We start from the raw sequence: 23,570 nt of genomic DNA on the forward strand, positions 1-23,570 counted from the left end.
GCTGACAGCCCTGAGCGCTCCGGTGTTTCCTTCTTGGGGAGAAATGTGTGTCTAAAAGATGCTGCTGTGCACAATCAAGCCGCCAGAAATAGGTTTCCAAAGGGAGCTATTTCCAGTCAGTGTAACAACGATCACCAGCTGATCCGCAAAACCCACCGAAAATAGCCTCTGGCCGGCAGCATGGGCTCCCTGGGAGATGGGCCCGGTTCGCTCACCCGGTTACAAGCTGTGCAGGTGTCTTGCCGCCCCGATGCAGCAGCTCCCGGAGTAGCTCCAACGTTCGGAAGTAAGGGCTAAATCTTGCCCTGCGCTGCCCTGGAGCACGACAGCTGGTGGACGCGGGGGCAGAAGGGCCGGGGCGCTCTAGCCGGGGAGAATATCTCCACAGCTGACGAGGGAGCACAAGGAAAGAGGGGACCGACCTCTGGCCCTCAGCAGGAAGGGGCACTGCCTGGTCATGCTGATGCCCAAGGGCCATTACACTGGGTGTCCTTATCCCGCCTTTTAACCCCATGTCCATATCCCAGGGCGGTGTCCTGCATGATGGGACAAGGACACGTTCTGGATGTCCCCAGGCCCAGAAGACAGGTCCCCTCCCAGCTGCACAAAACCTGCAGCAGCTCAGCATTGCCTTCAGGGAAGGAGGCAGTAACTATCGCTGACAGACTGACCTGCCTCCTGGCAATGAGGGTGACTGAACCTGGCACCAGGCAGGAGCCGCTGCCTCGAGAGGCCTGCGTCCAGTGCTAGGATCTGTCTGCTTAGATGCCACCAACCTAATCGAGCTCCAGGAGCTGCCGTCTGAGGAAGGGCAGGAGCTGGACCGCTGGGTCCCGGGAAGGTTTGTACAGACGTTAGCGGTGTCGGTTGCTGAGCGCTGTCAGGGTTTTCTACACGCTACTAAAGAGCTGTAGCTTGCCAGGCCGCAAGATACCCCCTGGTGACTGACCCCGTTCCTCCCAATCCCCAGCACGGCACCAGGACCAGCGCTTTCTCCACTCAGGGAAGTCAGCTCAAAAAGTTTTACAGACAAGAGTCAATCGAACTGCACAGGTCTCACGGCCCCCAAGAGAGGCTGAAAATCTCCATGTGCTCTAAGGGTCTGGCTACTCTGCAGTTGGACCCCCGCGGCTGGCCCGGGCCAGCTGCCTCAGGCTAAGGGGCTGTTTAATTGTGGTGTAGACATTCCGGCTCGGGATAGAGCCAGGACTCTAGGACCCTGCTAGGTGGAGGGTCCCAGAGCTCGGACTGCAGCCGGGGCTGAAGGTCTACATGGCAACTGCACAGCCCCTTAGCCGGAGTCAGCTGGTCCAGGCCAGCCGCGGGGGCCTCACTGCAGTGTAGACAGACCTGAAGAGCTCCTGGTATGGACGGTCCAGCTGCTGACAGTGCCCTGGGTGCAGCCTGGCACTACAGCCTCCTTGTCACTGTACAGCACTAGCCCCAGCAGAGACCAGAGTCCCGCTGTCCTCGCTCAGTCTGGCCCTCAGGAGACGAGAGACGGAGGGCAAGCCCCAGGTCACAGTGCAGGTCGGGGCAGTGGGCTCCTGGCCACCTGACCAGGCCGGGCGGCCTCTGGAGTCACATTCAGGGGAGCTACTTTGTTTTCCTGAATGTCTCATGCAGGTTCAGTGACTTCTCATTAAATCAGCCGAACTGGCTCACAATGACCTTTTGCTCCAGTTAAATCAAAAATTTCCTCTTCTAATAAACAACTGACATTTCCATTACACCGTCCGCTCAGGGATCCCGAAGCCCAGCACACATTACAGCCCGGGCCGGAATACGCCCACCGGGGAGCCTGGAATAGTTAGATCTTGCTGACACTCTCAATGGGAACAGAGGGCACGAAAACGTGGAGCTTGTGTGAGCAGAAAGCACTTGGGGAAAGGCAGAGCAAACCCCTGTCACGGAGTCCCTGGGCGATGCTCTGGAACTGCTCCCCACAAAGCCAGTCAGGACTCTGGGGAAGTCTCCTTTCTGGGAGCAGCCTGTCTGCAGGACACACAGCTCGCCCAGCTTCCACCTTCCTCAGTCTGACCTCGGAGCATTCAGCATCCTCTGCCCCTCCGTGCGCTTCCCACAGCCAGTCCGCCCAGGCGGGGTCCTGGGGAAGCCAGAGGGTCCTGCCCCCCAACTCCGCAATCAGAAGTGACTGTCAACCAGCCAGTAAAACAGAAGGTTTATTAGACGACAGGAACATGGTCTGACACAGAGTTTGTAGGTGCAGAGAACAGGACCTGTAGCCGGGTCCATTTTGGGGGCAGTGAGCCAGACAACCCTGTCTGCACTTCACTCCATGTCCCCAGCCAGCCCCAAACTGAAACTCCCTCCAGCCCCTCCTCCCCTGGGCTTTGTGCCTTTCCCGGGCCAGGAGGTCACCTGATTCCTTTGTTCTCCAATCCTTTAACTCTCACCTTGCAGGGGGAAGGGCCCAGGCCATCAGTTGCCAGGAAACAGGGTGTCGGCCATTCTCTGTGTCCAGACCCCTGCACACACCTGCCCTCTAGGGCTCTGCAATGATCATACACCCTTACTCCACCACCTAGATACTTAAGGACTGCATAGGGAAACTGGGGCACCCCCACACTATTCAGAGGAAACATTAAGAACAGTCCCACTTCGTCACAACCCCAAACTCTCCTAGTCTTCATTTACTTCAGAGTAGAAGTTAATATGCACTTGCTGGGTCAGGATGCTCCTAAATATTCTTTCATACCAAAACACGACCTGCAGCTCTCCGTTCTGTGCTTCCAGTGGATCTGTCTGGATGTATTCAAATGACGAGCGATCACAGACACGGCGCTCAGGGTTTCTAGCTCAATGCCTTGACCTCCTGAAGAGGTGTTTTTATCGGCTAATGAAATACTCCTCATCCGTCCCCACACAGCCCGACCGGCACTCGGACCCCTCTGGCCTGAGCCGTCCCCACACAGCCCGACCGGCACTCGGACCCTCCAGCCTGAGTCTTCCCCACACAACACAGTGCCATGTCTGGCACGCAGATTCCCCCACTCTAAGCCGTCACCCCCCGATCCTCTCCCACCCCTCGCAGCGGGGGGGGTAGGCTCAGGGCAGGGGGTGCTGGACTAGAGCCGTTCAGCAGTCTCCAGTCCTGAGTCCCAAGGCCTGAGCGATTCTGTGGCCGAGATGAAAGCAAAGGCATGGAACTAGCAGAAATCAGCCACTCTCCCAAGTGCAGTGTGCACTGCTGGCTGAGGCCCCCGGGCATGGAGGGGCGAGTGGGGAGCAGAGTGCCCCCCTCCGGCCCGCCCCAGCTCTGTCACCCCAGGGTGTCAGCCACACCTCCATGAACACACAAGAAGGGAGGGTTCCCAATACCCGGTATCTCTGGTCCAGGGTTGTTATCGGTGTGTGGAGGGAACCGGGAGTTGTTAGCCCTGTTCTCGCCAGGTACGTACCCATCACACTGGGGTCCGTGCACCGAATGCAGGCGTGGGGCCGCTCGTCTGGTGCCTGGAAGGAAAAGCTGTGGCCGTTTGACTTTTCTAAGCTCAGTGTTTGGAAAGCTCCCGCTGGAAATAGCGGTTTCACTACTGTGTGTCCTAGCAACCGGCATCCAGCCAGTGCAGCTAGAGTCCCACGGATGGTTGGGGCAGGACTGGCCTGACCTTTCTGAGCTCTCCGGACCCCTGCAGCTCCGCCTGCTATTTGGCTGTTCCCTCCCAGCTGGCCTGTTCGCAGCCCAGTGACACTCGGTCACTGGCGGCTCAGGGAAGGACTCTGCTCCTGTGTGTCACCCCTCGAGGCGTAAGGCCTAGGATCCACTTCTGCCCCTCTTCAGCCCAGAGGGCTGCGGCCCCAGGTCAGCCCTACAAGGCCATCGGGGGGAGATGCACACGATACCGAGCACTGCTGCAGAAGGCCATAAACTCTCTCTCCAGGGCAGATCAGACTTTGCCAGGGACAGGTCAGCCACATGCATAATGCCCACCTCCAACTCTCCTCCAGCACAAGGCCTCCAAGCAGGCCTGGGGCCAGCGAGAATAGCGGCCGGCCAGTGTCAATGGGCTCCCCGTTGGGCCCCGCTAGCCGCCCTCTCCCCCATGGCCTGATGAGCTGGGTTGGCCGGTGAAGACCTCAGCGCACTGCGCCGGACAGAACCCGGTCCAGGGTCACTGGGGGCAGGTCAGTTTGCAAATGACAGGTTGGTCTTTTGCCTTTGCCCCTATTGCTGTGTGACACCAACAACTGCAGGGTGTGTGGGGCAGGCAGGAGCAAAAGCCCCGTAATGGCTGTTGTGAGCGGCGCTCCCTGCCAAGCCCAGGGCCTTGTGGAGGGCCCAAAAGCCACCCTCCGGTTACCGCTGACGGCCCCTGCTGCTGGGCATGGAGGCAGAACCACCGTGCCACATCGCGGCCTGATGTGTCTCCACACAGCAACGGGGTTTGCATAAACCTGGGACGAAACCAGCCCCTCGTGACCGGTCCTGTGCCAGGGCTGTGACAGACCTGTGCCTGTCACTCAGCCGGGGGCTTTCAGAGCAAGTCAGAGCACCAGCCAAAACCCCCGCTGCACTGACCCTGTTGTTGTGACAGGAAGCTACTAGACGCTCCAGCCGAGTAGGATGCAGCGGGTAGCAGGCCTCCTTGCAGTAACATTTCTGCCCATCTATGGGGCTGGGAAACTGGGTTTCTAAATGTGCGTGACACGTAGCAGAATCCAGGGCGTTCACACCCAGTGCCGCTAAGGAGAGCAGGAGGCCAGTGTGGTTCCGAGCTCCTTTCCGCCCCTCCAGTCCTGGACTGGCAGCAGTGACAGGGGCCAAAATAGCCCTGGCAGAATTCGGGGAGGTGCCCAATGAGGCTCAGCCAGAGCACCCTGCGCTCTCCCCCCCCCCCCCCCCGCCTTGGCTCTCCCCTCTGCAGAGCAGGGGGAGAGCGTGGCTACTCAGCCCCAGACTAGCCCAGGAGTCCCTCTGTCACAGGCATCCTCAGCTGCCCTGGCTAGATACTTTTCCTACTGAGAGCCGCCAGAGCCGGGGCCCCTCGGCCCGTGTGCTGGAGCTTGGGGCAACTTGCATGCACCACAAGGCAAGATTTTTAAAGCGGGGTGTCTCCGTCTGGCTCCGAAAGCCAGGCCCAGGCAGCGCCGAGCTCAGGGCCTGAACTGCGGGCTTCACATAACACAAGAACCAGGGGTCACCCAATGAAATTAACAGGCAGCAGGTTTAAAACAAACACAAGGAAGTGTTTCTTCACACAGCACACAGTCAACCTGTGGAGCTCCTTGCCAGGGGACGTTGTGAAGGCCAAGACTATAAGAGGGTTCAAAAAAGAATAAGAGAAGTTCCTGGAGGGCAGGTCCACCCATGGCTATTAGCCAGGATGGTCAGGGACACAACCCTGTGCTCTGGGTGTCCCTAAACCTCTGACTGCCAGGAGCTGGGACTGGTCAGCAGGGGATGGATCACTTAATAAATGGCCCTGTTCTGATCATTCCGCGTGAAGCATCTGGCAACAGCAACTGGCAGAGACAGGACACTGGGCTGGATGGACCCTTGGTCTGACCCAGTCTGGCCGTTCTCATGTTCTTAAGATATTAGCTCACCCACCTTGTCTCTGCAACAGCATCTCTTCTGTCTGGGGCCTTACACAGGCACGGGAGTTTACCATACACCCGCTCAGATATTCCCTTACGACATGGGATCCAGCTATTATGAGCAACTTGCCTGCTTGCAATAAAGGCCGAACACTAAACACATTCTGACCATTCTAGCCCTGCTTTAACACCATGAACCCACAGCTGAGCCAGCTGAGCCCAGCTACGTGCTTGTCAAGGCTCCCCTGAGTCTGGGGGACTCTCGCATGAGCTGGCACCCCCCAGCCCATCCCGCATTGGCTTCTGTCAGGAGTGGGGCACACGGACTTATTCTGTGTTTGCAGCTGTCACTTATGGAACCACTGTAGGAAGCTCAGAACCCTTCGTCACGTGGGCTGGATTCTAAAGGCAGCAAACAGAGACAATTAAAGGCTGCAACTATGCAGGCTACTCACCATTTCCGCTCTGTCTCCCTGGCTCTCCACCTGCCCCGCTGCTTGTCTGCATTCAAAGCGTGTCTAGTTTAAATGGGAGCTGACCAGATTCTTTGCATCTTAGCTGGTGAGGCAGGGAGAGCTGGATACCTGGGTGTCAAGCCCATGGTGATGCCTGGTTTAGAAATGCCTAAGATAGAAAGACAGACAGGGTTCACACTGGAGCCTGGTGAATGCTGAAAAACACTTTCGGGGACTCTTGGAATCAGTGCAAATTGTTCTTCCAGCTCTGTCCGCACCCCTTGTGCATTCCTTTCCCCAACTCCTCCAGGGAAACGAGTCCACCGGTGGGATGGTGGCCAAAGCAGCTGGTTCCAGGCAAATGTCACAAAATAGTCATGGAATGTAAATTTCAAACTCAGTGTCTTGAGAATTCACCCTAGAGACATGATGCCAGGGGCCAGAACCAGCACACATGATCTTTGGCTGCAATCAGAACAGCACATGCTTCTGTCACTACGCCCCACTACGCCCTAACTGCTCATAGGCACACGACAGGCCAAGCATTATTGCCAGAGATGATCCAGGAAACAATTTTGAATAATGAACAAATGTGAGAAAATTGCAACCTGTTACTAGCCAATCTGTGAACAGAAAAGGAGTGTTGCCAGCACATTGCTCCTGAGGGATTCTTCAGCCACCCTTTGTTCAGACGGGGTGTGCAAACCCCACGCTGAGCAGAGACAGAGGGGGAGGAGACCCTCTCCTGTTTACAAGCAAGCAGCTTGATTCCACCCCCACACTGCAGCCTGAGCTGCCAGTCCTGCAGACAGGCCCCCGCAGCCGCAGCCGAGAGAGGACGCAAGGCCTGCTATGAAGGGGAGAGCACCGAGAGGGGAGAGCAGGCAGAAAGGCCTGGGGTAACTAAGGGGAGGCCACCCTGCACCAGCCTGCCTCAAAGAAAGCCACGGAGAGACTGCGGCAGAGGGCAAGCCCTGAGCTGGAAGCGCGGCTAGCCATAATGAGAGGGGAAGGTCCCGAACCTGACCTGGCTGAAGACAGCTTAGGAGGGTCAGCCAGGAGAAGCTGGGCCCCTCCATAGACTGCGCCAAGAGACCGGGGCGGGAGGAGAAGGCAGAACTCCTTTGGGTAGGAACGGACGAGGAGACAACGAGCGCCAGCCCTTTCAAGAGTGTCAATAACAGGCCAGAGTCTGGTCTTGGTCCCACCAGTGTAATTCAGGAATCGCATCATTGGCTTCAACAGTGCGTCTCCAGAGGTATGCTGGGGCCGCTGAGAGCAGGATCTGGCTCCGTGTCGGCTCTAAAAGGTAGAGTGTGGCACACGGTGGGAAGTGACAGCCCCTTTCAAGATGATCAGATCTCCCGGAGAGTAGCAAGAGAGGGAGGGGCAGTGGGGAGGGTTTGTGGGATCAGTAGGGAGATGTTATTAGCGCTGTTTTCTCCCATTTCATTTGCCTGTTTGAGCAGCCCAGGAACCGGGTGCTCAGCACCCCAGTGTGGATCACAGAATCATCGAATAGAATCATCAAATATCAGGGTTGGACGGGACCTCAGGAGGTATCTAGTCCAACCCCCTGCTCAAAGCAGGACCAACCCCAGCTAAATCATCCCAGCCAGGGCTTTGTCAACCCGGGCCTTAAAAACCTCCAAGGATGACTAATTGGAACCAACAGTGCTGTTTTCAATGGTTTGTCGCTCACCATCAGCAGCCCCTTCTCGTCAGTCCCTTTCGCTGCTCGATTAGTTATCCCTGGCCCTGACTCAGGCACAGCTCTTGCTCCAGGCCATGGGGTACACCAGCCGCCCCTGGCTGTGCTGATGCATGAGAAGGAAAGAGCCCAGCTTGGCTTTCAGATCCCTCACTGCATTCACACCTAGAACACTGTGAACTGAATGGATTTGCCCTGGGGCCATTGAGACAAGAGAACTACAGAAGAGACACTGCTCAGAGTGGAATTGCAGGTCAATGCAAAGGAAGGAAACCAACAGTGCAACCAATCAGTGGAGAGATGTTCGTGTATCCCACGTGCCGCAAAGTGTCTTGCAGAAGCACGTTTATAAAGTCTTTCCCGTCGAAATCTGAGCTGGTACTTGTGAAACTCAGGGGCGCTCTCTCTTCATTGGCAGTAATTCTGATAGGAGCAGGTAGCCCTGTCTGCCATGGTTAATCAGAGCTTGTGCTGGTTTGCCCGTCCTGTCACCCGGGCTGGTATCTCACACACCTGTCCTTTGATGTTAGCCAAGCACCGTTTTATTCCTTTTCCTGGTGCTTGCCTGTCTCATGCAATTATGCCATCGTCTTCCTTTAGTCTCCAAATTGCCTTGAGAGGTGTGTAAAATAGTCCAGATTTCTTCTCTTGATCCTGTCTGGCTGCACCTGCTTCAGAGGGGTTGCTGCAAAAGCCTTCTTTGATCATGATGTTCTCAACAGAGGAGAATGGGAGCATTTCAGAATGGCTGGTCAGTTCCTATCTGGAGAGAGTTTGTGTTTTTAAATTTGTTCTGTTCGTAAAAGGTTTCTACTATATAATTTAATCCACCTCTCTCTCTCTCTCTCTCTCTCTCTCTCTCTCGCACGCACGCATGCACGCACACGTGCACACACACACACACACGATGTTGGTAATTTAGCATGTTACCAGCACATCCTTGTATTATTTGAGTTGATCAGGAAATTTCCATCAAAACATTTGGTCAACCAAGAAACTGGAACTTTTTTCACACAAATTGTTGAAAATAAACCCCAACCCCCCCCCCGCCCCCCGTCCCTGTTCTTTGTTCCCCAGCTCTTCTTCCTGTTGAACGAAGGCTGAGATCTGAGCTAGTGCCCTAGTAACTGTGGGCCACATTCCTCTGATGTTAATCTGATCGGATCCAGACAGCTACAGCAAATACCACTCTAGGGAGGCAATAGCCACATGTTAAATTGCAGGGTCCTGTGTTAAACTGAATTTGTCGTGCATCTTTGACCACCGCTCCTGTACTGTGCCCACTTAGCCATTCCCCCAGGGACTGTCCCGAACCTTCCAAACTCCTCAGCAGCTCCAAAGAGAGGATGCGGCCTGAATCCCTTAGACAAGAAATCCACCCCCTGTCACGGAGTCCCCGGGCGATGCTCTGGAACTGCTCCCCACAAAGCCAGTCAGGACTCTGGGGAAGTCTCCTTTCTGGGAGCAGCCTGTCTGCAGGACACACAGCTCACACAGCTTCCACCTTCCTGGATCTGAACTCGGAGCATTCAGCATCCTCTGCCCCTCCATGCACTTCCCACAGCGAGTCCGCCCAGGTGGGGTCCTGGGGAAGCCAGAGGGTCCTGCCCCCCAACTCCGCAGTCAGACAGGACTCTCAGCCAGCCGGGGAAACAGAAGGTTTATTAGACGACAGGAACATGGTCTAAAACAGAGCTTGTAGGTGCAGAGAACAGGACCCCTCAGCTGGCTTCATTTTGGGGGGGCAGGGAGTCAGACAACCCCGTCTGCACTTCACTCCATGTCTCCAGCCAGCCCCAAAACTGAAACTCCCTCCAGCCCCTCCTCCCCTGGGCTTTGTCCCTTTCCAGGGCCAGGAGGTCACCGGATTCCTTTGTTCTCCAACCCTTTAGCTCTCATCTTGCAGGGGGGAAGGGCCCAGGCCATCAGCTGCCAGGAAACAGGGAGTCGGCCATTCTCTGTGTCCAGACCCCTGCTCACACCTGCCCTCTAGGGCTCTGCAGTGATCATACACCCTTACCCCACCCCCTAGATACTTAAGAACTGCAGAGGGGAAACTGAGGCACCCGGAGAGGACGTGGCCTGAATCCTTTAGACAAGAAATCCACCCCCACAAAAGTGTTTCCTTCTTTCTCCCCAAATGTGGCATTGCCTCCTCACAGGATGGCCAAGAGTCAGCCCTAGGTCCTAGATTTCAGGCTCATCCCCCCAGGGGCAGACAGGGGAGCTTTATACAATGGAGAAGGGGAGGTTCCCAGTGAAGGCCTTCCAGCTCGGCCGGACACAGCCCTGGCTGAGCTCCCCTTGGTAGACACTCAGCAGGCTGCTGGGCCCCTGAGACTGGGCAGCGCTGGGCTCTGGCTCTAGCCTGTCAGGTTCACTGCTGCAGTACCGGCTCCCTGTCTGGTGACCCTTCTGGGAAGCGGGACACCAGAGCCCAGCTGCCCCAGTCCCCAAGACCAGTGCGCTCCCCCCAGGCCTGCCAGGATTGTAAGCACACCTTCTCCAGAGCTCCACCTGTGCGGGTTCTCCAGATCACACGTCAGCCTTCTGGGGATACAGGACAGTTGAAGCCAGGCAGACAGAGGCTCTGCAAAGGAACTTCTTAAGCACACACACTTTACTCAGAGAAAAAGCATGAACTTCCAGATCAATGCAAACAATAACCACTGCACCTCCCGTGTCCTCACCACGGCTTTGGGTTATCATCAGTGAACACTGAGAGAGTCGAAAAAATTCCTGATAGGAGTGTCACGGAGTGTGGGGGAGTCCAGGCCCTGCACCCCTCTTCCTGGGATTCACTGAGACTCTCAGCCAGCCAGTAAAACAGAAGGTTTATTGGACAACAGGAACACAGTCCAAAACAGAGCTTGTGGGTACACCCAGGACCCCTCAGTCAAGTCCTTCTGGGGGAGCAGGGAGCTTAGACCCCAGCCCTGGGGTTCCCTGTGTTCCTCCACCCAGCCCCAAACTGAAAACTAAACCCACCGAGCAGGTTCCCTGCTGCAGCCTCCGTCCACATTCCTGGGCAGAGGTGTTACCTCCCCCTCCCCCTCCTGGCTCAGGTAACAGGCTCTCAGGTCTCCCGTCCCCAGGGCACATTCCCAGGTCAACACTCCCCCCTCCCTGCTGCGTCACATCGTCACAGCAGGTCACAGTCTAGTCTCCGCAGGCTGTACCAGGGTGTCTGATTTCGGTGTTGGGTTGGTGTGCAGGTGCTCGGTGCTGCGGGTGGTCTGTGATAAGCAGGGGACCAGACGATATGTTTTAATGGCCCATTCTGGCCTTAAACTCGATGACCATGACCTTGGGGTGCATAGCTGGACCCATCAGTTCATCTTCTAAGGGGCATGCGGATGAGCAAGACCCCACCCACCCTCTCTGCATGACTGTGTTAGATGCCTACGTACCGAACTACATGGGCAAGGCTCAGAACCCTCTCAGGGGTCGTTTACACTGCAGTAAAAGCCCCACGGCTGGCTGAGCTCACCTGAGCTGGGCTTGCAGGGCTCGGGCTGCAGGACATTTGGGCTTCAGCTAGACTCAGGGGGCTGAGACCTCTCGAGGGGAGAAGGTTCCAGAGCCCAGGCTCCAAGCTGAGCCTGAATATCTACACTGCCAATGAATAGCCCCACAGCCCAAGTCTGTCAGGGAGCCCCACTCCCGCACAGGCCAAGCTGGGCTCTCGTTACAGTCTGTCTGGTCACACCCATTGTTCCATGTTCTCTGTGTATATAAATCTCCCCACTGTATTTTCCACTGCATGCATCCGATGAAGTGAGCTGTAGCTCACGAAAGCTTATGCTCAAATAAATTTGTTAGTCTCTAAGGTGCCACAAGTACTCCTTTTCTTTCTACTGATGAGACAGGGGCTGAATCCTTGGAATCAATCTCTGAAAAGGATTTAGGGGGCATGGTACCCACTGAACATGGTACCCACTGGTACCCACTGAACATGTGCTCCCAGGGTGGTGCTGTAGCTAAGAGGGCTAATGCAGTCCTGGGAATATCAAGTAGTTGCAGGAAGAGGGTATTATCTCTGTATACGGCATTGGTGAGGCCATCACTGGATACTGTGTCCATTCCTGGTTCCACACTTCAACAGGGACGTTAACATTGGAGGGGTTCAGAAAAGAGCTACGAGAATGATTTTTTACTTTCTTGTTAATGTTTTATATTAAACGTGTAACAGAACAAAGCAGATAGCAATACACGCACAAGCTGGAAATACCATATAAATAATACAACCGAGTGTTCATTATTTGTTAACCTGGAGAGAAGAAACAACCAAAAGCAATCAGCCAAGCCCCTGAACCCATCGAGGTCACCAGGGCACCAGTTCAGAGTGATTTCAGATCTGGAAAACCTGCCTCCCAGCAAGCGATTGAAGAAGTTCAATCTGTTGAGTTTATCCAAGAGGCTGAGCAGGTCTGTAAGCACCTACACAGGGCAGAGATTTCTGAGAGTGGAGGGCACCTTATTGCTAGTCTGTATATTTCTAGCTTCAGCTTCCAGCCATTGGATCTGATTATCCCTTTTCCTGCTTGATTAAAGAACCAGCTCCTTGTGACGATGGGACGCAGCAGGGAGGGGGGAGTGTTGCCCTGGGAATGTGCCCTGGGGACGGGAGACCTGAGAGCCTGTCACCTGAGCCAGGAGGGGGAGGGGGAGGTAACACCTCTGCCCAGGAATGTGGACGGAGGCTGCAGCAGGGAACCTGCTCGGTGGGTTTAGTTTTCAGTTTGGGGCTGGGTGGAGGAACACAGGGAACCCCAGGGCTGGGGTCTAAGCTCCCTGCTCCCCCAGAAGGACTTGACTGAGGGGTCCTGGGTGTACCCACAAGCTCTGTTTTGGACTGTGTTCCTGTTGTCCAATAAACCTTCTGTTTTACTGGCTGACTGAGAGTCTCAGTGAATCCCAGGAAGAGGGGTGCAGGGCCTGGACTCCCCCACACTCCGTGACACCTGCCACCCGCAGAGAACAGGTGAGACCGAGGGGCACCAGCGCCCCAGGCCCCCACGGGGGCAGGGAAAGGATCCAGTGAGATACGCTGGGGAGCGACCCACACCCACAGAGGAAGGCAAAAAAAATCCCCAAGGTCCCTGCCAATCTGATGGGAAAATCCCTTCCTGGCCCCACATGCGAATCAGTTAGGCTCTGGGCATGTGAACAAGATCCAGCCAGCCCCCCACCTGAGAGACCCAGAATGCTCTCCTCAGAGCCCTGCCCCCACCTTCCCAGGTCCCATCTCCCTGCTGCTTCAGAGGAAGGAGACACGCGAAAAGAAAACAGCGCCAGGATCGCTGGGGATGGGAAAATCCCTTCCGGCCCCCTGCCAGTGGTCAGCTGAAGACCTGAAGCATGAGCTTTAGGAATGTCAGACACAAACCAGAAGGGATCCCCTGGGCTGCTGAGTTCACAAACACCCCCTCATACAACCCCACTCCGCAGTGTAGCCAGCTCTCTCCTGAAACTACTGAAGTTGTTTGTCCCGGCAACTCCTGTTGGGAGCCTCTTCCAGAGCCTCGCCCCTCTGATGGGGGGTGCATGGCCTTGCTTCCCCTTGGGGCCACTCTGTGGCTTGGGCTCACGCAGCGGGCTGGGCCATGAAACCGGGTCAGTGCCAGTGGGAAAGAGTGCCATTGTCTTTGTTCAAACAGGGCAGCTCTGGGCCATGGGAGGGTGTCTGGGCCTGGAGAGTCCTTGGGCTGCCCCAAGAACCCTTCTGTCTGTGACTGCAGCTACCCATCCAGATCTGTCTGGGCAGAGCCTGGGCCCTGCCTGCACCCAGACAGGCCCTCCAGAGACTGCAGCCCCTGAGGTGCCCTGCCCAACCCGGCCTCCATGCACCTCCTTTGGCGATGCTGCCTAGAAGAGTCACCAGGTTCCTGCCTTAAAATGACCGGCTAGAGCAGCAGGGCTGAGGGGCCGCGGGTGCCGGCGGGGCTGAGGGGCTGAGGGGCCGCGGGTGCGCGGGTGCCGGCGGGGCTGAGGGGCTGAGGGGCGGCGGGTGCGCAGGCAGCTGGGAAGGGAGCAGGGAATTTCCAGGGAATGCAGAGGATGTACCTCTGCAAACCCAGATGGGCAGCCACACACGCTGTGACACTGACACACTCACAGCCACACCCCTGCACACTCACAGCCACATGCCCATTCACAGCCCCACACTCACATCCACAGGCTGCCCCAGCCACACCCCTACTGATGCCAGATACCCACCGACACCGACACACTCACCGCCGCCCATCCACACCCAGGCTCCCACTGCCAGGCCCCTTTGCACACACGCCCCCGACACACCCGCCCCCGTGACTCCACGCGGCCGGGCTGCAGCTGCCCAGCCAGCTCTGACGGGCACCGGGAGCTCCGGGGTTGAGGCTCGGGGAGGCAGCGGCGCCGCGGGGCGCACGGGGCAGGGCCAGGAGCCCCGGGGGCCGCCGGGCCAGCTGGGGGCCGGGCAGGGGCAGGTCGGGGCCGGGCAGGTCGGAGCCGGGCGCCGAGCTCAGACCCGCTCCCGTGACGCAGGCGCTCGGCTCCCAGAGGACGGGACCAAGCTGCCGGGCAGCGGCTCCCGGGAGCCCGAGCCAGCCACGCCGCGGGGCGCCGCCAGCGGGGCGCAGCCCGGGGCCAAGCCGGAGGCGCCCCGGAGCGCGGCAGGGGCCGCCTGGGGACCCGCGCTGGCGGCGGCCCCTGAACTGGCAGGAGCCAGCGGGCGGGATGCGCCCCGCCGGGAGCAGGTAACCGGGGCCGGGGGCGCTGGCCGGGGCCGGGGCTGGGCGGCGAGGAGCGGGGCAGGGCGCGGCGCGGGCGGCCGGTCAGCACCATGGAGAGAGGCGCCGCGCCCGCTCCCGGGCTCCCGGCCGCTGGACAGCTCCAGCCTGGAGCGCGGTGCCCGGCGCCGGGTCCCGCCGACCCGCTCGGTGCGGAGGGGCCGAGCCGGGTCAGCAGCTAGCCCGGGGAGGGAGCGGAGAGAGCTGGGAAAAGGCGGGGGACGGGCCCCCCTCGCCCCATAGCACATAACGGCCCGGGCGTTACGGGAACTCCCGCGGGGCTGCGCCCCGTCCTCCCCCGGCTCCGGCCGCTCGCCGGCGGCTTTGCTCAGCCCCACGTGCCGCGCCAGGGGCGCAAAGTTTCCGGGTTTCCCCCGCGCCGCTGCGCCAGGCTGGGTCCGCCTGGGGGCTCCGGCCCGGTGCCTCCGGGGCCCTCTGTCCGCCCGTGTCGCTCCCAAGGTCCGCGGGGCTCCTGGCGGGTGGCAGGCAGGGGCTGTGCCGAGCCGGATAGCTGGGGACCGGCCGCGGGGCCGAGGCGAGCTGTCCCTGCCGGGCCGGGGGGACAGGCCATGCTCATGGGGGTGGTGGGCAGTGTCCCCTGGCTGGCGCCTGGCTCAGGGGCACTGGCCCAAAGAGCGCAGCTTAGACAGGAAGGAGCCAGGGGGCTCAGCTGGTGTCAGTGGCAGCTTCCCTGCGGGGCAGGTCTCGGCCTTACCCTGGAGGCCCTTCCAGAGCCCCCGGGTCACAGCTGTGGGACCTGCCCCCACAACGGTACAGCTATATTCCCACTGCTCTCTGGGTCTAGGACAGAGCAGGCTGCAGGTGCCACTGAGCTGCAGCCCTGAGCTGGGAGGGGGGAGTTCCCGCATCCCCGGCCGTCCCAGGGGTGCCCAGGGTCCCTCCCGGGCTTGCACCCTGCGCACAGATCTCTGCAGCCGGCAGCGGCCTTGAGCGGGGGTGTCAGCCTGGTCCCTGCATTCAGCGTGGGATTCTCCCTGGGGCCTGAGGGAGGCAAGTGCCCAGCTGCCTTGGGCTTCCGCTGTGCGGGTTCCCTCCCTGCCTGGGTGCGCTGGGCTTGCTGCACCCACCGGCGAGTGGCGGGAGGGGGCACATGCCGGGGCCCGCAGGGATCGCTGTGATCCGTTAGCCTGGCCTCCTGCTTAGCAGGCCCCACATTCCTCCGAGAGCTGGGCCTGTAGCAAAACGTCCCATCCTGACTTTAAAGTGACTAGTGATGGAGGATCCACCAGCCCCCGGGGAAATGGTCCAATGGCTAATTACTCTCACCAGTAACAACCGGCATCTTATTTCCAGACTGAATTTGTCTAGCTTCATCTTCCAGCCACTGGGTCACGTTGTAGGGACTGAAGAGCCCGTTATCAAATAGTTGTTCCCCATGTTGGTCATCAAGTCACCCCTTATGCTCCTCTTTGTGAAGCTAAAAAGTTATTTACTTGTTCCCATAAGATAAGAACTAGGGGCCACCCAATGAAATTCATGGGCAGCAGGTTTAAAAGAAATAAAAGGAAGTTCTTCTTCACTCAGCACACAGTCAACCTGTGGAACTCCTTGCCTGAGGAGGTTGTGAAGGCTAGGACTATAACAGGGTTTAAAAGAGAACTGGATAAATTCATGGAGGTTAAGTCCACTAATGGCTATTAGCCAGGATGGGTGAGGAATGGTGTCCCTAGCCTCTGTCTGTCAGAGGGTGGAGATGGATGGCAGGAGAGAGATCACTAGGTCCTTACCTGTTAGGTTCACTCCCTCTGGGGCACCTGGCGCTGGCCACTGTTGGCAGACAAGATACTGGGCTGGAGGGACCTTTGGCCGGACCCAGGAGGCCATTTTATGTTCTTAAATAAATAGAGCTCCTGGAGTCTATCACCATGGGGCAGGTTTTCTAATCCTTTAATCGTTCTTGTAGATCGTCCCTGACCCCTTCCATTTATCACTGAACCTGAACTGTGGGCACCGGAACTGGGCAGGGGATTGCAGCAGCGCTTGCACCCACGCAGAGGGAAAATAACCTCCCGGCTCCCACGCGAGAGTCCCTTGCTGGTGCATCGCATTTGGCAACTCCCGGGGAGCCCATGTTCAGCGGATTGTCCCCCATGACCCCCGCCCCTTTTTCAGTCCCCGCTTCCCAGGAGAGAGCCCCCCAGGCTGTAAGCGCGGCCGGCGTTCCTTGGCCCTCGCTGTGTGTCTTTTCCTGTAGCTGGAGTAACACACGGATTGTTTGCTTGTACCCAGCTTTCCAGAGACCCCAGCTGCTCCCCGGATTGCCAGGGCGCAGCTGTGTGCTAGGAGCAGGGTGCTGTCCAAGCGCCCCCCCTTGTGGCCCTTCGGGCACACTGCTCTGGCGGCCGCTTGGTTCTTGCAGTAGATTACTCCCAGACCCTCATGCTGAGAACAAGCATCCCCCTTTGGATAAAAAACGCTTTAGCCCCGCCAACCCAACCCTTCTCCTGGGACCTGGGGTGCTAATTCTGACAGGCCTCTCCTACATTCAGGAGTCCTTCCGCCTTCCTTCTGGAGCCAGGCTACTATGGAGGGCAGCTGTGGCTGTCAGCCAGCTCCTCCTTCAGCTGTCCCCCACGCCAGGCAGTCCTAGGCAGGACTCCGGCCCTCCTGGTTGGCTGGGAGACGGGCACCGTTCCCCGCCCTGCAGTACAAGGCTCCTGGTCCTGGGCTGTGCACGGAACAAGAGCCTGGGGTTTTCCCCAAACACTGGAGCTTGCCTCCTCTCTCCAAGGACCCTGCTTCTGACATTTCCTGGGCCCTTGTGTACCTCACAACTCCCCAAAGCACACAGGGCCGGCCACGCAGCAGGGGCTGGCTGACCCCTCGTCCCTACACTCCTGCATGGGACAGACCACCCTGGTACAGTGCTCGGGCAGGAGGCCCCACTGAAAAGCAGGCCCAATGTAGGGGGAATTTAGACACCGCTGCAGCCAAGGCCCACGCTAGAACCCGCACACTCAGCACATGGCAGCAGCTGTTCTGAGCGAGCTGGTGAGATCAAAGCCCCACCAGGAAGCTTGTGAGCTGTCCACATTAGGTAGCTGTAGAGCATTTCTGTTCCCAGGCACCATCATCCCTCCTGGGCGAATGGGCAGGTCTGAGTTCTCCTTGGATCTCAGGCCAGAGGAAGAGACAATGAAACACCAAACATGGCAGTAGCTCCATGTGTCTCCAGGCATAACTACATGCAGGTACAGGAGCCAATGGAGCACAAGCAGGAAATGAAAAGGGCCAAGGATATACGCACCTTAAAAATACAGTCAGGGCCCAGAGGCCCACCCAGGAAAATGAGGGGGATGCACTGTCCCTACAGAGTTTGCCCGAGTCTCCACTGGAGAGCAGAGGGCGACAAGGTGCTGCGATGATCCGGGGAGGGCGGGCGAGCTTTTATATGACGGGACTGGCACTGCAGCAGAGAAGGCAGGCCTTACGTGTAGGAAAGGGAGAACCCAGGAAATGGCACCCTTACAATATACACAGCTGGGGCCTAAGGTACTGTGGTGATGGGGACGCAGACATACAGACCCGAGTTCAGCTGTGGGCAGGATTTCATAAACATTAACAGGGGAACTGGTGGCAGAAGAGTTAGAAACAGACGTCAGGCCCAGGTTCTTCTCTTCACAGCTCAAGGTATGGAAGGGGAGGTGTGACCACACCTGGATGGCTAGGGATACCACTCATAGGAAGAGTAAGTGCAGGTGTGAAGCAAACAGACTGCAAGGCCCGCTGACCATCCAGTGGATGAAGATCCAGGAGACAGTCCATTTCTATGGATTTGGGGTCACCACCCTCAGGCCCTGCCTTCCTAGGCCCTTTCCCATCTCATCAGCACAGCGGGCAGCATTCCTGTGAGGCTCCACCGGCCGTGCACAGGTAGCCTTCCAGGAGGCCTCCAAGCTGTGGAGGGACAGTTGGGGTTCCTCAGGGTAGCAGCAATTCAGGATCATGACTCTGGTCACACAAAGCTCAGCTCATTCCTTGTGGCCAGTGAGTCATGCTGAGGGGATGTCCCAATGTATCCACCTTTTCCGTCCACACACACACACACACCCCGATCCCATCCCATGAGTTTGGTGCCCACCACGCAGGGCGGGGCGCACCTGAGCATTAATACAAGGTCATCGTAAGAGGGAGTTTGGGCGTGGCATGATTTCGGACCAGGCCCCGTAGGCCATGGTGAAACAACCAAACTCCTCTCTATTTCAGGAGGGCATGTGCTGCCCACCCACGTAAGGGACGGATTTACTGCATGGGGCCAGTGTAGATTTACGGGAGTGGATTCAAACATCACGTACGGATGGGACACGCTCTGCCCTAGCAATACGACACTAGTCCAAGAGGCTAGTTTCAGTAGGGTTCAGATCAGGCCTCATGTGATCGGGGTAGGAGCGCGGAGAGAGGGGTCAGCATTGGGACAGCCTGGCATAGCAGGGCCCTTCCGGAAGGTAATCTACATTCCCGGGCAGCCTCCATCTGTTAGCACATTTACTAATGAAGGGAAACTGGGTGAGAGGCAGCCAGGAGAAAGAGAGAGAGCAAACACCTTGGAGGTGATGCCTGTAGAGTGGGCTGGGGGCAGCTAAGTGGCTGATAGGTAATAATGAGCCAAGGCCTTGAGACTTTTCACATGGGCTAAGCGCACAGGAGAGGAAGCACGAAGCCCAGCAGGCCAGCATGAGCCCAGGGCCGGAGTGCGAGTAGCACAGTGAGAAAGGAGGCCAAGGCCAGGCCAATCAAGCGGATCTCTGCCGGCAGGGAGGAGGCCATGCTGCAGAGAACCACACAAGTTTGCCCATCCGGCTCAAGTTCTTCTCCGGTGCCCATCCCCATGGTATCAAGGGGCTAGTACAGGAAAGGCATTTCTGGGACTGACACAAAGCAATGGAAGGCAATCAAAGTGAGTCCAATTGCTGAGAGTACGAGTGACGGGAGAGATTTTCACAAGCACCTAAAGGGTTTAGGAGCACAAATCGCATTGACTCTCACTGGGCTTCACCTGGGCATTGAGGAGCATGGTCCCATTGAAAGTCACTTGTAAAAATCTCACGGTGTGTGAATAAAGCTCACTTCAAATCAGCAGAAAGTTCCGAGCTTTTAACAGCGGTGGTTTTCCATGGAGACTAAATGAGAGCATAAATACCCGTTTCTCCATCTCAGTTCAGCTATTATTGGCCAGAGGCCTGCACCATGCGGGTGCTGCACAGATCAGCCCCTGCCCTGCGGAGAGTTCATTGCTGGTTTTATTGCCTGCCTTAGAAAGGAGATGCCCGAAGCCAGTGTGACATGCCCTGGGGAACCGGGGAAGAGCCCAGATCACAGAGCCAGGCCTTTGAGAACAGGTGCTGAGGCTGATTTCTCTGTTGCTTTAACAGGTGCCGGTTGCCTTTGCCTTTCCCGGCCAATAGACACTCGCTGGTGCGATGGATGAAATGATGGAGCTGCGGACGGATGGGAATTCCCTGCTCAAGGCGGTGTGGCTAGGCAGACTCCGGCTGGCCAGGCTCTTGCTGGAAGGCGGGGCCTACATTAATGAAAGCAACGAGAAGGGAGAGACCGCTCTCATGGTGGCCTGCCTCACTAAACACATGGATCAGCAGAGTACAGACAAAGCCCGGATGGTGAAGTACCTGCTGGACTACGGGGCTGACCCCAACATCCAGGACAAAGCCGGCAGAACAGCCCTGATGCATGCGTGCCTCAGAGGAGCCGGGGAAGAGGTCGTTTCTCTGCTGCTGGAGAACGGAGCAGACCCGAGCCTAGAAGATCACTCTGGAGCCTCTGCTCTGGTTTACGCGGTCAACGCACATGACCAGGACGTGCTGAAACATCTCCTGAGAGCCTGCAGAGCTAAGGGGAAGGAGGTGATCATTATAACTACGGACAAGTCCTCTTCAGGTACCACAGCCACCCAACAATACCTTAACGTCCCGCCATCGCCAGAGCCAGGGGAGAGGCGGCGCCCGGGCATGTGCATGACGCCTTCGGAGACTGAACTGAAAGCGCCCACTTCAGGGGCCTCAGCCGCTGCGAAGGAAGAGCCCTTCTTCCGCTTCCACCCCGCACATGCCAGCGGGTGCCAGCCGGCCCAGGCCCTTCACGAGCCCTGCTCTCCGACCAGGAAATTCTGCAACCCCAGAAGAGCCCGTCTGCCGCAGCTGAAGAGGCTGCAATCGGAACCATGGGGCTTGGTTGCACCTTCTGTTCTCGCCTCCTCTGCCCATCCGGACGAGGCCAAGACGATGCGTGCAGATGAGGAAATCATCCTGGGCATCAATGACTTGTCGCTCCGCAGAAAGGGTTCCTTACCCAGGAACGGCAGCAGGAAGGGCAAAGACTTGTCCCTCTTCCCTTTGGGGGATGACCAGGCTCTGAAGATCCCAGCAACTTCTGTGCCGGGATCAAGGAAACCACCCTATGACAAAACTCAGGCCCTTCCTCAGTGCGTAGCCAGGAGGGGCGCTGTCCCTGCTGAGCCGGAGAACGCCAGCTCCGCCGGCTTGGGCTGCGCAGCCTGCAAAGACGCCCTGCCTCGGAGAAGGCTGGGGACTGCGCATTACGATTCCGATTCACAGCTCTACTGTGACTCCAGCTCCATTCTGGCCGATGCGGGGAAGGTGCCTTTGGAGAGAAAACAGCTCACTAGTTCCCATTTGGCTATGTCCAACGGCTCCCGGGAATCCCTGGACAGTACGTCCAGCACGTCTCCCGGCACCGGTCGCCGCAGGCCACCCAATTTGCTGGAAAGACGTGGCTCTGGGACACTCCTGCTCGATCACATTTCTCATACCCGACCAGGGTATTTGCCTCCTTTGAATGTAAACCCCAACCCGCCAATTCCCGACATCGGCTCTTACAGCAAACCGTCTTCCCCGCTCGCTGGGGGCTTCAAACCCATAGTGCCCGCTGCTCCGAGTTCACCGAGAAGGGGTGACTTGCGAACCAAGAAGAAGCTGTTTCGAAGACACTCGATGCAGGTTGAGCAGATGAAACAACTCTCCAATTTTGAGGAAATAGTGGCCCAGTAGTTTGTATTTCAATGGATTTTCCATAAACACGCACAAGGTCCCTGCTCTCTTGTGCTCCACACAGGGGTGTCCCTGCGGCTGACACCCCCCACTCCAGGGCAGGGATCAGATCCCCACAGCCTTGCACCGTGCAGAGGTCTGGGCACCGGGGCCAAGCCAGGAGCATTTTACACTCTCGTTGCCCAGCTGTGGAGACAACACCAGGTACAAACGGGGGGAAATCAGCACCAAGTACTAAAAATGTTTCTCTACTAGTGCCCCCAGGTCCGTGCTTTGTTCAGCAGGATGGATCTGGTGAAGAGTTGATCACAGAGGAACCTAGAGTGTGAGACACACAAAGGAACATGATCCCCATTCATTCGTTCTCCAATTCTCTGTCCTTGATCTCTAGTCTTTCCTACCCACATGGAAACTGTCCTGGGATTGCCAGTGCCCGTGGGGCTGGTGTACTTCTCAAGTGCCTACCAGAAACAGAGCAGGGCTTCCTGCTGCCAGGGGGAGGAAGAGCCCAGCACCCCCGACCCACTGAATGTATTGACACCTGCCCTGAGCCGGAGAAGGGACAGGACTTCCAAGAAATCTTAGCACTTTAACAGGCCGGAGAATGGAGCAGATCCACTCCTGGTGACACTCCAGTGCAACCAACAGGACTGCACCAGGGAGGAAATCGGCCACTGAGGCTGCCAGGCCCCCCATTGCGTGGCGGGATGCTCTGCTGTGGGCACTGCGCTGCCTGGCAGGGAAGGCGGGCAGCATTCCCCATCTCTAGCCCGTGGGAAGGGCAGGGACTCGGCCAGGCCTTTTCTCGGGGGAGGGGACTCGGAGTGTGGAGCAGAGCAGGTCCCATGTCTCAGGCCAAGGGCTCGTGGGGAATTCAGCCCCTTGCTCTGTTCCTGGGAGGTGCTTGGCCATTTAAGTCACATGCTGCTGCTGGCTCTGTTCCCATCAGGGAGGCTCAGGGGATTTCTACCCCATGGCCATCTGACCCCAGCCCCCAAAGGGCCCCCCCAACTGCACATAGCCCCCCCCCCCTCGAGAGGCTGTGGGGGAGCCCCTCGCTGGGTTCCCGGCCAGCTGCAGGGAGGCGAGTGAGGGGCTGCAGGGTCAGCCTCCACCCGCTGCATCCATGGTGACATGGGCAAGGCCCTCACCCTTGGCTTCACTGCGGCTGCAGCTGGGGCACAAAGGGGCCTCAAGCCCATTCAGCCCAGCATAGGGGGACCCTCTGGTGACTGCACAGCAGCTCCTGATCTCTCCCTGCTGAGCTCAGCTGCCACAACAGGCCCTTGGGGCCACTGGCACCAGCACAAATTGGCGCAGCCTTCAGGCTGCTCTAACTCATGATGTGGGACCAGCCTGTTCAAGGCCAGTCCAGGCCTGGGGGAGGGTAAAGATGCCTTGAGCCAACACCGCTCTGAGCTGCACTGTGCATTCTACACCTGCAGCCAAGGATCGGGGCGTTTTACTGATCTAGCCACCCCCCCATCCACTTCCGGAGTGGGGGCTGGGGTCACATTGGTTTGGCAGTTACCTTCCCTGCTGGGCTCTTCATAGGGGAAGCCCTTGCCCCCAGGCCAAAAGCTGAGCTGGGAGGTGGCAGGGACAGACCTGAGCTAGTGCAGATTGGGGCTGGAGCTGTACTGATGCAGGGGGAGGGACAGCCAGGGACAGCCCTACAAAATGAGTGCCCAGCGAGCTGTCCGCACGGCCTATTCCTAGCCTTTGTCTGGAGTGAGTGAACGTGGGTACATAGCTGTATGTGGTAGGGTCCGTGCAGCCTGCAGGGTGTCAGAGGACCCTGGGCCCCCATTCAGCTGCTGGCTCTGCACAGGCATCCCATTCCAGGATTGGGGCCTAAATAGAGACCAGACGGCAGCTGCTTTGTCAGGACAGCAAGGCCTGGGGCAGCTAACCCCATCTCAGCGCTCTGCACTCCCCCACTCCCAGAAGTGTTTCTCCCCATCTGTTACGGGGGTGGATATGGGTAGGCGAGTGGACTGGTTTGGCATGTAGGTGCTCAGCTAAA

General features: G+C 57.9%; 1 protein-coding gene across 1 annotated transcript; it reads left to right on the top strand.

Annotated features, from left to right (window-relative positions):
* The first annotated feature begins 14,341 nt into the window (after positions 1 to 14,341).
* ANKRD34C (ankyrin repeat domain 34C) lies at positions 14,342 to 22,196 on the top strand. The gene is made up of 2 exons (XM_037911566.2): positions 14,342 to 14,465; positions 19,892 to 22,196. Exon 2 carries the CDS (start codon positions 19,940 to 19,942, stop codon positions 21,542 to 21,544), a length of 1,605 nt encoding a protein of 534 aa, XP_037767494.1. The 5' UTR covers positions 14,342 to 14,465; positions 19,892 to 19,939; the 3' UTR covers positions 21,545 to 22,196.
* Positions 22,197 to 23,570: the final 1,374 nt, after the last annotated feature.

This window comes from Chelonia mydas, chromosome 10 (assembly GCF_015237465.2).
Source record: "Chelonia mydas isolate rCheMyd1 chromosome 10, rCheMyd1.pri.v2, whole genome shotgun sequence".
Taxonomy (NCBI): Eukaryota; Metazoa; Chordata; order Testudines; family Cheloniidae; genus Chelonia; species Chelonia mydas.